At 33.3% G+C, this 13,755-nt stretch overlaps 1 protein-coding gene across 2 annotated transcripts in view; it reads left to right on the top strand.

The window, feature by feature from the left end:
- The window catches only part of LOC135201411 (disintegrin and metalloproteinase domain-containing protein 10-like), a 280,988-nt gene that overhangs the window by 250,709 nt on the left and 16,524 nt on the right, over positions 1-13,755 (top strand). For both annotated transcript variants that reach the window (XM_064230316.1, XM_064230315.1), the window contains exons 5-12: positions 439-585; positions 1,716-1,911; positions 2,341-2,878; positions 3,099-3,267; positions 3,428-3,646; positions 4,017-4,133; positions 4,935-5,102; positions 5,326-5,626. In XM_064230316.1, the coding sequence (XP_064086386.1) occupies positions 439-585; positions 1,716-1,911; positions 2,341-2,878; positions 3,099-3,267; positions 3,428-3,646; positions 4,017-4,133; positions 4,935-5,102; positions 5,326-5,626 (1,855 nt within the window). The remainder of the gene's footprint in view (positions 1-438; positions 586-1,715; positions 1,912-2,340; positions 2,879-3,098; positions 3,268-3,427; positions 3,647-4,016; positions 4,134-4,934; positions 5,103-5,325; positions 5,627-13,755) is intronic.

Genomic DNA, 13,755 nt, shown 5'->3' with positions numbered 1-13,755 from the left:
GAAAAATACCCACATCTGCCAAATTAAAGTGTCAGGTCATATTGTAGGGTGATGGTAGCAATTTTTATTAATTCAGTGTTTATGGTAATCAATTGAAAAGTATTGTAAAATTCATTGACTCAATATACATAAGTTGCCATATTACTGATTTATGCCCATGCAGATTGATAGTAATCTGCATTTCCTTCCTTAACCAGACTGCAAGACTGGAAAGTCACCTTGGTAGTTGTCTCTGGGGGATCAGTTGTTTCAATAAAGAATTCTCTGCCTTTGAAGATTTTGGTACTTTGACATGAATTTGGAAACAGTGCCACATTAAAGCACAGAATTCAAAGTGTTGCATAGTGTCTAGATCTGCTGTTGGATTTGTGTTTATTACAATGATTATGAAAATACAGTCCCTATGTTATTTGACCTTGGTGTTCCTTACTTCCTCAGGAGGAAAATGATCCCATTAAAACAAGAGATGAGATCACAGCTATGATATCACAGCACATAAAAGCAATCAACAATATATATGCCAATGTCAAGTTCAACGGAAAGTACAAACATAGGAACATCAGATTTGAAGTTCAGAGAATAAAGGTGAGTTTTTTGTCTATGATTTTATTCTCCTGAATTTTTAAGATTTGATTGAGCTTTGAAGGATATGAATATCACTGGGGAGAATATTTGTATGTAGTTAGATGTGTGTATTTCATCCTCTATGGATCACAGATGCTGACGTAAGTGTTTAAAGAGACTATTGATTATTTTTATGTCTACATCACTTACATGACATAATATTGATATACTGATTTTATGTGATATTATCAAAAAGAGGCTTCAAGCAGTGTAGCCGAAATGTAGAAATGTGCTCTCCCGTGTAGAAGTTTTCATGCACGAGATGATCAGGTGCAGAAGTGGCATCTTCATTTTATGATTTACCATACCAAGTTTGGAAAAAATTTCCATATTTTTTAGGGGTTCATTATGGTGAAATATATGGTATTATTTTTTTATACTCTGTCATGTTATTCTTTAACCTATATTCTCGGTCATTTGCATATTTATATGTATGTTCATAACGACTGAATAAAGAAGTATCAAAGAATGGTTGTTAGCGCGTCAATTCTTGAAGCAGTAGAAGTTAATCAAGCGGTGTCTTGATTGATACATAGAATGCAGACGATAACAGAGTGACAGCTTTAGGTTTCCGTCTAATTAAGGTAATTTAAATCTACTTAGAATTGTTTTAATAAATATAAAAAGTGATTAACTTGAAAAGGGAAATTATTTGCAAAATTATATTGTAAATGCATTTAATGTTTAGATCTACATGTATGTAATAGTCTCTTTATCAGTTTATGCTGTAGTATGTCAAGACCCCCATGTAATGAGAAACATTTAGGTTTTCCGGTTAATATATGTTTTTGGCAAATGATCTGTAGACAGTAAAGGAAAGCATATATTATGTATACGTTGGATTTTACTGATTGTTGAATAAATATAAAATATAGGTGAGCGTGGAAGTCTGTGGTGTGGAAATGTGGCAACAGTGGCTTCTAGTAACAGAGTAGTATTGGAACTTGATTTATAATGTGAATGTTACATGTCATGTTGTGAGGTGTAAGATGTAACTGTAAAAAGAACTTTTAAGTTGATCTTTGCAACCCTTCATAATCATAATTTTTGGAATGTACTCCTCTTGATCTGAAAACTGACTTGTCTTGCAGATTGATGATGATGAACCATGTCGTCCTCATTATCAGGGAGAGTCAAACAAATTTTGTAAGGCCAATGTTGATGTAAGCAACTTCCTTAATCTACATTCCCAGAAGAAACATGATGAGTTTTGCTTAGCATATGTGTTCACGTTTCGTGACTTTACTGGTGGAACTCTTGGATTGGCATGGGTGGCATCACCATCAGGTAAGTCTGTTACTGAGAACTATTTTGGGATTGGTAAGAGGTAGTGACTTGGTTTTACAGTACAATGTTTTTGTTAGTCTTCACATTGACCAGTCATTAATTAGTCTAATATTCTCCAGCTCTTTATAATCTGGTGTTTGTTGCCTAGCTTTTTCAAGGTATATGCTTGTCAGTTGAGCAGTTCATAAGAAGTTAAATCTCCATTTCATTATTTATATATGATTTTCTTCATTTAGGAACAGCCATTTTTTATTTGCACTGTTTTCAAGAAAACTTTTAAATTTTAGTATTATCATATATGGGTTAGATTTTTGTTTGTGGTATTACTATTAAGTACTGTATAGTATATTTTAGAATGTATGTATGATATAACTAATGATTTAGTTGCAGTTTAATGAATTGATTGTTTTTTATAATTTTTTTTAACAGGGGCATCTGGAGGTATCTGTGAAAAGTATAAAACGTATACTGAAAATCTTGGTGGATTCCGTCATTCAGAAAAGAGGTCTTTAAATACTGGCATCATCACATTTTTAAATTACAATTCACGGGTCCCACCAAAGGTATCACAGTTGACTTTGGCTCATGAGATTGGACATAATTTTGGATCTCCTCATGACTTTCCTGAAATCTGCAAGCCAGGTGGCTTACAAGGAAACTTTATTATGTTTTCCTCAGCCACAAGTGGAGATCGTCTGAATAACGACAAATTCTCTCCATGTTCCGTTCGAAATATATCCCTTGTTTTAGATGCAATATCAGAAAAGAGAAGGACAAACTGCTTCTCCACTAACAATGGTGCTTTCTGTGGCAACAAGATTGTAGAGGAAGGAGAGGAATGTGATTGTGGTTATGATGATGATGAGTGTGAGGAGTCTTGTTGCTACCCTCTGAAAATCTCTAACCATGACAAGTACCTTAATAGTTCTGCCAAACAGTGCACAAGACGAAATAACACTCAGTGCAGGTAATTTCAAAATTTTTGATGAGTGTATTTTATAGTAGGCATATTTGCAGTAGTGATTAATTTTGATTTTTTGCTTCTGAGTTAAGGGAATTATGTTTATTTAGTTAATTGTATTTTAAATATCTTGTAATTATGCTTTATAAGATAATTTGTTGTGTCATAGATTCTAGGCATGGTAGAACTGTAATCCTTTATTTTAAGTCTAAATTCTTTCCTTCAGTCCAAGCCAAGGACCATGCTGTGATAGGAACACCTGCACTTATGTACAGGGAAAACAGTGTCATTCAGACACGGACTGTGAATTCTCAGTGAAGTGTAATGGGAGGATGCCCACTTGCCCAACACCTAAGAAGAAAGAAGACCACAAGGAATGTAATGAGGGAACAAAGGTTTGTAATTAATTATCTTGTATTGTAGTGCTCTCTTTTACTATAGTAAAAATAATAAAATGTCTTGTGTTTTAAAAGAAAAGTTTTTTAAAGGTGTAATGTATAAGAATTAGAAAGGGCAAATAAGTATCAAAATTATACCAATTTTTTTTACTGACAGGTGTGCCTGAAAGGAAAATGTACGGGCTCTATATGTCTGGCACAGGGCATGACTGAATGCTTCCTTACATCAGATAGAGTTCAGGATAAGAAGAAACTCTGTGAGATAGCATGCCAAGTGGGTAATGACACATCCACTTGCAAATCGACATCAGAGCTTCAGCATCTTTTTAGTGAACCAGTCTTTATGAGGCCAGGAGCACCTTGCAACAACTTCCAGGTACTGCACAGTATAAGTTTTAATTGTATCTACCTTGTGGTTACCTGGTTTAAATTGCAATATATATATTGAATAATTATGGATTTGATTGACAAGTGCAGTGCAATACAGTGAATACAGTGGTACTTAATTTGAAGTATGATGATGTATGATATCCATTTACCATGACATAGTGTGACAATTAGTGTAAATGGTCAAATGCATTTTCTCAATAAAATGTTGGTGTAATCAGTTGATCTGATGTTATCAGTAAAAGTAGATGGAGAAGCCTTAAAATGTTCCTAAGGTCTTGATTTTAGCTAAACCTTTGTACAAGGAAACTGCTAGTTACTTTTGTTAACTGTTTTTTAACGTGCATACATTTTTTCAGGGATACTGTGATGTCTTCCAAAAATGCAGAGCAGTTGATGCTGAAGGACCTTTAGCCCGTCTCAAAAACTTGCTTTTTAATCAAGATACATTAAACAGTGTTGCAGAGTGGATCACGGTAAGATGCTTTTCTATTGGACTTTAAACGAGCAAGCTATCTCAGTAGGACTGTATTTCTCATTTTAGGATGGATCATAATATTTTGAAAAGACATAGCCCCATTCAAGTCCCTATAGAAAGGGTAGAATTCTCTGAAGGTCAAACAGTAATAGTATATTGTTCAAGAATTAGTAAGCCAAAGCTTTTATATAATTATACTGAATTTTGTCTTGCTTTCATACTAGCTTCTGAAATTAGTAAATATCAACTTTTAATCTCTCCAATGCTGTTTTATTTTTACTTTAAGTGGTTGCATAAGTAAATGTTGTATTGTACATGGAACTGATATACATAAGTATCTAATGAATATTGTTGTAATATATAATTTAATTAGACTTGGAGTGACTTTGTTTATTAACAGTGCAAGAACTTTTTATGTTCGTCTATAAGTGGTGGAGTAGGTTTATACAAATATTTTTCCTTGTGTGAGTGTGGTTTTAGGACTGACAATTTTATATTTTGCTTGATTTATTTCCATTAAGTTCAATAATAATATTTTACCTTAGTTCTGCTTTATCATTGGACAGAAAAAAAATCTGTGATGTGTGTCAGGCTGTTTCCTGTTAATGAAAATTTATATGAATTTTGGTTTGGATTTCATGTGTGTTAGTAGCTGAAGTCATTAGCTAATTCATGATGGGTATGTGAAATTTATTAATGAGTATTAATTAATATGCTGTACTGTGGCTATAAAAATTGTAAGTGTAGTTGGAATTTGTATGTTTTATGACAAATGATATTAATGATATTTACATTTCAGCAATATTGGTATGGAGTTCTGCTCCTTGGAGTAGGTTTTGTTGTCTTCATGGGTGTATTCATAAAATGTTGTGCTGTGCACACCCCATCCAGCAATCCACGAAAACCACCAGCAAGGTCCATAACAGAAACATTACGCAGGCCTGTCAATACTTTGAGAAGAGTTAAAGTTAGTATTTCATGTAATATGGAATTTCTTTTTGTATGAAAAATTATAGATAGAATTTTAGTAATCTTCAATGTAAAGGTTCTTTTCATAATCAGAATATCGTTTGGATTGCACATGAAGTGACTTCTGATGTTCTGTTCTGTTTTGTTTTGCAAATCAGATTTAAGATTCTTGATGTTATTTGAGCTAAAGAGTTTATTAATGTAAATTATCTCTTAACCAGCGGCACCGGCAGGGACCAGGCCCCAGTGGCAATCAACTTCCTGGTCCAAGTCATCACCACCACCACCACCACCATAATCAGCCAGGTCCTTCCAGACCAGGAGGGAGCAGAGAAGGAGAACGTCCAAAGGCCGCTGCATCCAAACGTTCAAGCAGGGCATACAGTGATGACCCTCCTCCCCCTTATCCTGGAAATCCCAGACAACCATCAACTCCAGGAAGTTCCATAGCTCCAAGCTCACGGGCTGGACCAACCCGGCATGGTTATGGGGAGGGACGAGGGCACTATAATAGGCCCAAAGGTTAGTAGTATTACCAGAGATTTAATTTTGCAACTTTCCTTTTTGTTAATCTTGATTGTATTCATTCACCAAAGTGTTTCGGTACTTAGTACTGAACTGTTATGTCCAGCTGTATGGTATGAATTCTTGAAATGATTTGCATGATTTTTCACCTCCACTGCTTTGTGCCATCATTTTCATTGCTTTGCAGTGTATGTCAGGATAATTTGTAACTGCTATTCATTAGGCATGAGATTAGTTTTTGCATGTCATTTCTTTACTTAGTTGCTAGCACTGATGGTCTTGCTATCAGTATCGTATGAAGGATGGTGACCCAGATGCTTTTCTTCAAGTAAGTTATATACAAATCAGATTCCTTGAAATAACATTAATAGCAGATCCAAATGTAATTTTTCGGTCTGACATTCCTCTGGAATGAGACAAGTTTTAGCATGACGCTGACCAGCTGGTTAGGGTTAATCTAATCTGGGAACATTATGGTAACTAGGTTATTAGTGTTTTTATTATAGGAATATATTTGGGAACATAGCATTCTTTCATAATGATTATAGTTATGTATATAAATAAGTTATGCATAAGATACTAAAAATTTAGTAACTTGCTGTTGATTCAAGATTACTTTTATCCTTGTGTGGTTAGCATTTAAAAAGGCATTTAAGACATGAGGAATTAGTCCTTTTAGAAATGTATTTTGTGTGTAGGTTATTAGGTACAATTGTATTATGATTTTAAAGAAATAATAGATTTCTTGAAGTTGTGCTGTCAGCAAATAGTAGGTATGTTGTACAAATATGTGTAAAGGTACAAAGAAATTAAGATGAAGTATGTGCTTATTTAAATAAAAACTTAGTAGATAGATGTCAGATGTTTATATAAAGCCTGACTGTTTCATGTCACTCTTCTCCCAGATTAGCAGTACGTACGTATTCCGAATAGGTAGCTGTGATATGGTGAATAGGTGTATGAAGATCACTAACTTAATTTCATATTTGTTGTATATGGCATTGGAAAAATTTCCCATCACTGTCATTTGATGCTGGCTGAGGCAAAGGTTTGTTTACTCATATTTTATTCAGGAATTGTAAAAGAGTAAAATGGCTCAATAGAAAGTAACCTTTTTTTTCTTTGACGGCCAGTTCCCTGCGTAAAAAATGGCCAATATTTATATATCCCACAACATAGAAAACAGTAAATCCAAATCTTGTGTGAACTTAGATTCTTATGCTTATATTAGTACTCAGAAATAATAAGTATCTCCAAGTCTAGAGGATATGACCCCACTACCCTGTTTCATTAGGTTGCAAACATTCATAATGGGCCATTCTGTGGCCAGCAGTACATATTTCTTGTCCAAGGTTTGTACATCCATTCATTTTCATGTTCATCCTGAGGTCTTGCATTACTCTTAGTGCTCCCAGGGTGACAGGTACTACACCCATTTCAGCTTGCCAGTCTTATTTCAATTTTTAGATCTTGGTACATTTCTGTTATTTTCCTCTTATTAACTCTTGTGCCTCATGGTATAGCTACATCAATCATAGGTACTTATTTTTTCTCTCACTCCAGGATTAGGTGTGTCCTCAAGCCTGTATCACATGGTTATTCCATACATCTTAGTCCCAGAGTACCTTGATTTTTCCATTTTCCATTTCATTTCCATGCCTGTGGTTTTGCCACTTGGCTGAATGTGATGGGCTATTGTCATTGTAGATCTCCCAGTTTTTTGGACTAGGCACTTGAGTCATGCCTTCCCTTGTATTCAACATGAGCTACTGATGGGTATTCACTTTTGTAGTAGTTGATGGTCTCTAAACTGTTTCCACTGCATCGCATAGGTGATGCTGATATTTTATTTTGTACATCATGTACTTGTGCTTGGTTTTATGCTGCTGTCACCATGCCTTCATATTCACTTCCTAAGTTCTTCCATCATCACCCATTGCCAACTGCCATGTAAAGTTGTATCCTTAGTCTGCCTTTGATATTGACTTTTCATTTGTAAGTTTTCCCATTTCACCTTCCTTTGACTTGGGATCCTTTCCTTAAACTTCTCAGTCTCTTTTTTGAGAGAGGAGTTTTTCATTCCAAGCTGTTATCAGCCACTCATCCTCACTGCTAAAGGTTCTGCCCCAACTACGTATTTGTTTCTCAGTGTTGATTTAGTTCTGCACATTTTGTATTCATCTCCATTTTCTCCATTTTTTCTTCTTGTTACATAGAGCCTTGCTACCCTTAGGTGTAGAACCTTAATGATGGTCTTCAGTTTTTTTATTTATTTATTTTATTTTTTTATGGTTTTCATTTGTCCAATCTACCATTCCTTCAAGTATCGACTACTTATGCAATATTTTTACCATTGAACTTGAACTGTAGTATCACCCTAATCCTTGAAGTATTCTCTTCTGATGTTTACATTAATTTCATAGTTTGATCTTGTCTTCCTCCAGGATTCCTTGGTATTTGTAGGTAGTCTCCTATATCCTTGATTACTCTGTCATCTGGGAATTGTTTTATCTCAGCCTGGAAAGTCTTCTTTTCTCTACAATTACAGTTACACATTTGTTAGTCCCGAATTCCATTTTCATACCAAACAATTGCATATTTGTCAATCCAAACTTTATTTTCAGCCTTCAGTTATGATTGGAACTGTTTCTCCAAGGGAATCCAAGGTCTTATTATTACCATAACTTTCAAAAGTCCTTGCTGAAACATATGTTGCTGTACTATTAGTCAATATTTTGATTGAGACTGTTGTTTTGACAGAGTACTGTCAGTCAATATTGATGAAGTATCACCACAGTAGACTTGGCAATGAATGTTAAACCACTCGTGACAATATTGGTAATGCTCTGAAGTAAGAGTTAACAGTATACAGTAAATGAAAAAGACAAACACATACTAAACAGACACAAAAATTGTAGCTGTAGGCTACTGCTCATTTATGGTACAATCACTTACCGCTTCTCCAAATTAGAGCTAATAGACTTTGTGAGCCAAACATATTAATGTTAAAATATAATTTTTTAGTCCCTTTAGACTATGCATAAAACATAAACATTTACACCCTTGGAATACTTATCTGAAAACTATGCATGTACCTCTGAAGATAAACATGTAGGAAAACATATAAGATATAAAGGTCCATGCTATGCAACATAGTACACTGATGGCTCTAAATCTTCATCAAGGGTAGGATTTGCAACCCTGTGTCCAAACAAAACATATCAGTTCTCTCTTACCTGCAGTGGTTCTGTTTTCACAGCATGTTGCTGCTGCAGACAGTGTGTCTTATTCTAACAACAGATATTCTAACAACAGATGTAGTACTTCTCAGTTTGCTAGGAGTTTTATAATGGCTGCAACTAAAATGTGGAATAGTTTACCTAGTACAATTGGGGAATCTTCTGATTTCTGACTATTTAAGCAAGTAGCGAATTTATTCCTGTTCTCTGCTGACATGTGTATTTCAGATTTATTGGTTTTATTTTCTTTGTTATTTTTATTTATCCCATTTATTTATTACCTTTTATTATAATAGTCTCTTTTTGCAACCTGATTTCCTTTTGGAGCCCTCTTGGATTTTTAGTGTATTGACTCTCCAAAAGGGTTTTCAGCTGAAATTTAAGAAAAGAAAAAAGCAAAATTATGTGCTGTAGATCAGCTATTAAAATCATTGAAGATTTACTATTGCAGAAATTTTTAATTAATGGCAGTTGTAGAATTGCTACAGAAACGTTTCTGAAGTATAATAAAAAAAATACACATGCACAGAAAAGTAGTTTTCACATCACTAATTATATACGAGGTTGTAAAATTGTAGAAATATGTTGGATTTCGGCTCACATATCCATTAATGAAAGTGAAGCCAATAAAGCAGCCAAATTTTGTGCTACTATGCTATCAGATATGAGAGTTATTAAACATCATCTCAGAAACACATTATATCATCATTAAATGGCAGACTAAATGAAACAGTGAAGATGATGCTAATAAATTAAAACAAAACCATTGTCACAATATAAAATTAATTTTATCAATATTTACAATTACAAGTAATTTTGATGTTATAATTTGTCACTGGTTTGACATACAGATAATTGATGAATATCCCACATGATCCAATCCCTGCAGGGTTATACTGTAGAATTATATAAAGTTTTAAGTAACTAATCAGTTAAAGAAATTTTTTGCCAGAATCTGTCATTTTCAGTTACCTCAATTATGAATTTCTGAATACTGTAGCTGTAATTTAATAGTACGTATATCAAATTCAGAGAAGTTTTTCAACCAGCCCTGTAAGAGTTAGTCATTAAGCTTTGTGTTTTGGATAATCCAAATACTGTAACAATAATAATTATAAATAATAATAATAATAATAATAATAATAATAATAATAATAATAATAATAATAATAATGGTAATAATAATAATAGAATATCAATCCCTATTCTAGGCTATTTAAAAAACAATATTCCTATTTTCTATCCTAATCTTCCCATTTCTATCCTACAGTGTAGTACACCCATTGTCTATAGTACAAACACTGTATAAATCAGTAAAACTCAAAGACATTTTTCTTTATTCTTACAGAACTGAAATAAGAGAATTTTAAAAAGTCAGGATAGTTATCTTTTTAATTAGGCAAGAGTTAGTGCTGCAGTGTATAGCCAGTCATATGAGCCTATAAACAAAGAAGCCAGGGTTAGTGTGAAGTACATAATAATGTACAGCGTATAGTTTGACCTCTCATTAAAATCCTCTATGTAAAGTAGTAATGTTATAGTACTAGTATATTGAATGAAATTTTGTACACCATGCTGGTTTTATAGAGGTTACCCAAATATATGAATAAGCCAGTATACAGATCAGGAGTGCTGTATGTATACAGCAATAAGGAAAAACCATTAGGTACGTGTTCATATATGTAGAGTACAGATGTTTACAGTAAAGTGTTTCATACCGTATATAAACTTCATTATAAAAATATGTAGTGATATATACTGTAATATATTGTACAATATGCATTTTTCCATCATTTTCATTTGTTCATCTCTGAACACAAAGATGTTACTGTGTTGTTTTAGTATGAGGGGTGGTGTACTGTAAATAAATCTGCAAATGCAGATTGTTAAATACTAGAATAAATAGTTCCTCTCTCTTTCTCTCCAGGAAGCAATAGTAGATATTTAAGACCAAACAAAATACTGTGAGCGCTGGTATATTAAAAAATTAAGTTGTAATTATAGTCAATGCTTATAGTAATGTGTACAGTGTACTTTTAAAATGAAAACTTGGTACATCTAATGTATCTTGTTTTTCCTATCTGTGCAGTAAAGGCTGTACATATGTTCAGTTAACATGAATAATATCAGAAAAAAGTTCACAATTCTCATAGAAAATTGAAGAAATACTTTTCCCCATTGATTTTTTTAAACAGTACCATTTGATCTGAATAAAGGACAGTAATAGATAAGGTGTATCTTGAAAAGGAAGTACTATGAGGTATTACAGTACTCTTGTTTCTTTTGAGCCATCAGATCCTCAAATTCAATATTCAGGATTTATCTTATACTATAGCATAATTGTTGTTTTGCTAATCCTCATGTTACTACACTAAACTGATGTCAGTACACTTCAATTTGTTCCTTGCACACACTTTTAACTTTTTTGCATTTGTTCTTTGTACACTGATAACTGATAAAAGTATGTAGGTGGTAACTTTAGCCAACTCAAATGAAAAGAATTAGGTAATAGTCAATGAGCAGCTATAAAAGCACCGTTAATATTGACACATTTCAAATGTTAAGCACCGTGAAAACACTTAAGCATTTTGGTATTGCAAGGTTTTATATTCAGTTTCCAGCAATAAAAGTACACTGTTTTCACTAAGCAAACTACTGCATTTGTGCAAGTTTTGTTGTCGTAGTAAACTATTTATGACATAATAGCTAGTTGGTGAATGCAACTTATTTTGAAAGGAATCAGACAGATGTTTTTACTTTTTCCACTTCACCATGTATCCCCTCATTAGGATGTGAATTCTGAAACATCCTCTTATCTGCAGTAGATATATTTTACATCCTGTAGCCGCTAGCAGAAACTGTTTTGTAGGAAACTATTCACAGACCCCACATGTAACATGGTTTCTATGTACAGTTCACACACACATATTTTTGAAATGCCAAAGCATAGCTGATGAATATGTTACACAGTTTTGTACAGTATGTTCCCAGCTAGTATTCTGTGGATGATTTTATTCTCTCTCTCTCTCTCTCTCTCTCTCTCTCTCTCTCTCTCTCTGGTTTTGATGTTATCACCTGTTACAATAAAAAAATACTGTCATAATAGATTTTACTGTAATAAAATATTTAATCTGTGCATAGATGAAATCAACTTTCATATTTCATTAATGTTGTTATACTCCATGATGATGATGTAGATATTAGGGAAGAAAAAGTGATATACTTTCTGGTGTGGCCCATCAGTTTTCATATATTAAACTGTATTTACTTTTTGTTTTGGGTAATAAGTAAGATTTAATATTTATAACTATGTACATATAATGTCAATAAAGATGTCTTTTCAAGAAAATTAGAAGTAAAATGTGGGTTACTACACGGTAACATTACACATATGACCTTTGTTGTTTGCCATTCTCAAAGATTTTATAATGAAAAAAGTGGTTTGGAGATGGAAGACAAGGCTGAGGTGGGAGTAATAGTAGAAAGTTTACAGACTAAGAATATGCAGATGAAGCTGTTATAATCAGCATAACTCCACAAGCTATACTACTTAGGTTTCTTAATAAGATAAATCATGTTTTTGAGAGAAAAGGGACTAAATAAATCTAAAGAAATTATAAGCTGTGGGGATAGATTATGGACAGAGGAATGAAATAACATTGAAGGGAAGAAAGGATTGTTAAGAATAAATCGTTGGAAACACATAGGAACATTGATATTCAATTTAGGTTCTCTTCAGTTTGAATGTAGTGGAAGACTAAAAAAGACAAATTGAGCAGTGGTCAGGCTGATTTGGAAGACAAATAGATTAAAATTACATAGAAAAGTAAGATACTATTTCCATATGGATGTGAATCATGGATTGACAGTGAAAATATTGTGTATGTAAAAGATTTTGTTGATTAGAAGATAAAAGTATCAGGATTTATTCTAGCAAGATTTTGAGAAATGTTACCATAAGGGAAATTATGCAAGTTTTATATGTTGGTGGGGTTATGATGAAGAGCAGGGGGAATGACTTGAACATGTCTATTGTGTCACCCTGGGGAAAATAGTATGTGATAGTGTCAGCTGGGCACCTGTGGGCACCACAAGATTAGGAATACCCAGAACTACTTAAATGAAAACTGAGACAGGAGGCAGGAGGTAAGTGTAGGTTTGTGTAGAGCACAGGAAAGACAGGAATGGAGGAATTTCAAGAACCCCTTTGCATTGCATGGTATTGGAGGCAATAATGATGAACAGTCGAGTACTGATGTATAGAGATTGGTATATACTATAAGCAAAGGGTTTAGATAACCTCACTTGATATACTGAGAAACATTAAGTCATTTTGAGTACCTTCCCATTAAAATCATAGTAATTTCTCTAACATCATCATCGATTAATTCTCAGAAGTCCAGCTGATTTGTCAGTGAACTTAAAATAATCTAAGTTTTATAAACTTTTAATGCATTAATCATTCATGTTTTGCTCAGTAGTTGGAAATGCTGCATCTCATATGACTGGGGTGATGTGCTGAGTGTCCTTTCCAGGTAGATTGGTGTTCATATTTTATTCATTGCACACTTTTATTTCATAAATCATAGTGGTTTGGCATGTGTTCCATTATATTATTTATTAAAGTTGTTTTAGCAGTTAAGTAATATTTGTTTATTTTAAACTATGATGTTAATTGTTGCATGACTGTAAGTACTTTATTACTGTATTGTATCTATTACTGTTGTAAATTGCCAGTTTGTCTTTATTTCTGTTTAATAGTATTTGTTGCATATACCGTCATCATTCTTGTTTAAAAGCTCCTTAATAGATTTTTTATGTGCCACAAATGTGCACAAAATAGCATAGATAATTGAATTATGTATGGATGATTACTGATTTGCTAAT

Source organism: Macrobrachium nipponense, chromosome 28 (assembly GCF_015104395.2).
Source record: "Macrobrachium nipponense isolate FS-2020 chromosome 28, ASM1510439v2, whole genome shotgun sequence".
NCBI lineage: Eukaryota > Metazoa > Arthropoda > Malacostraca > Decapoda > Palaemonidae > Macrobrachium > Macrobrachium nipponense.
This window is presented reverse-complemented; position numbering and strand designations above follow the sequence as displayed.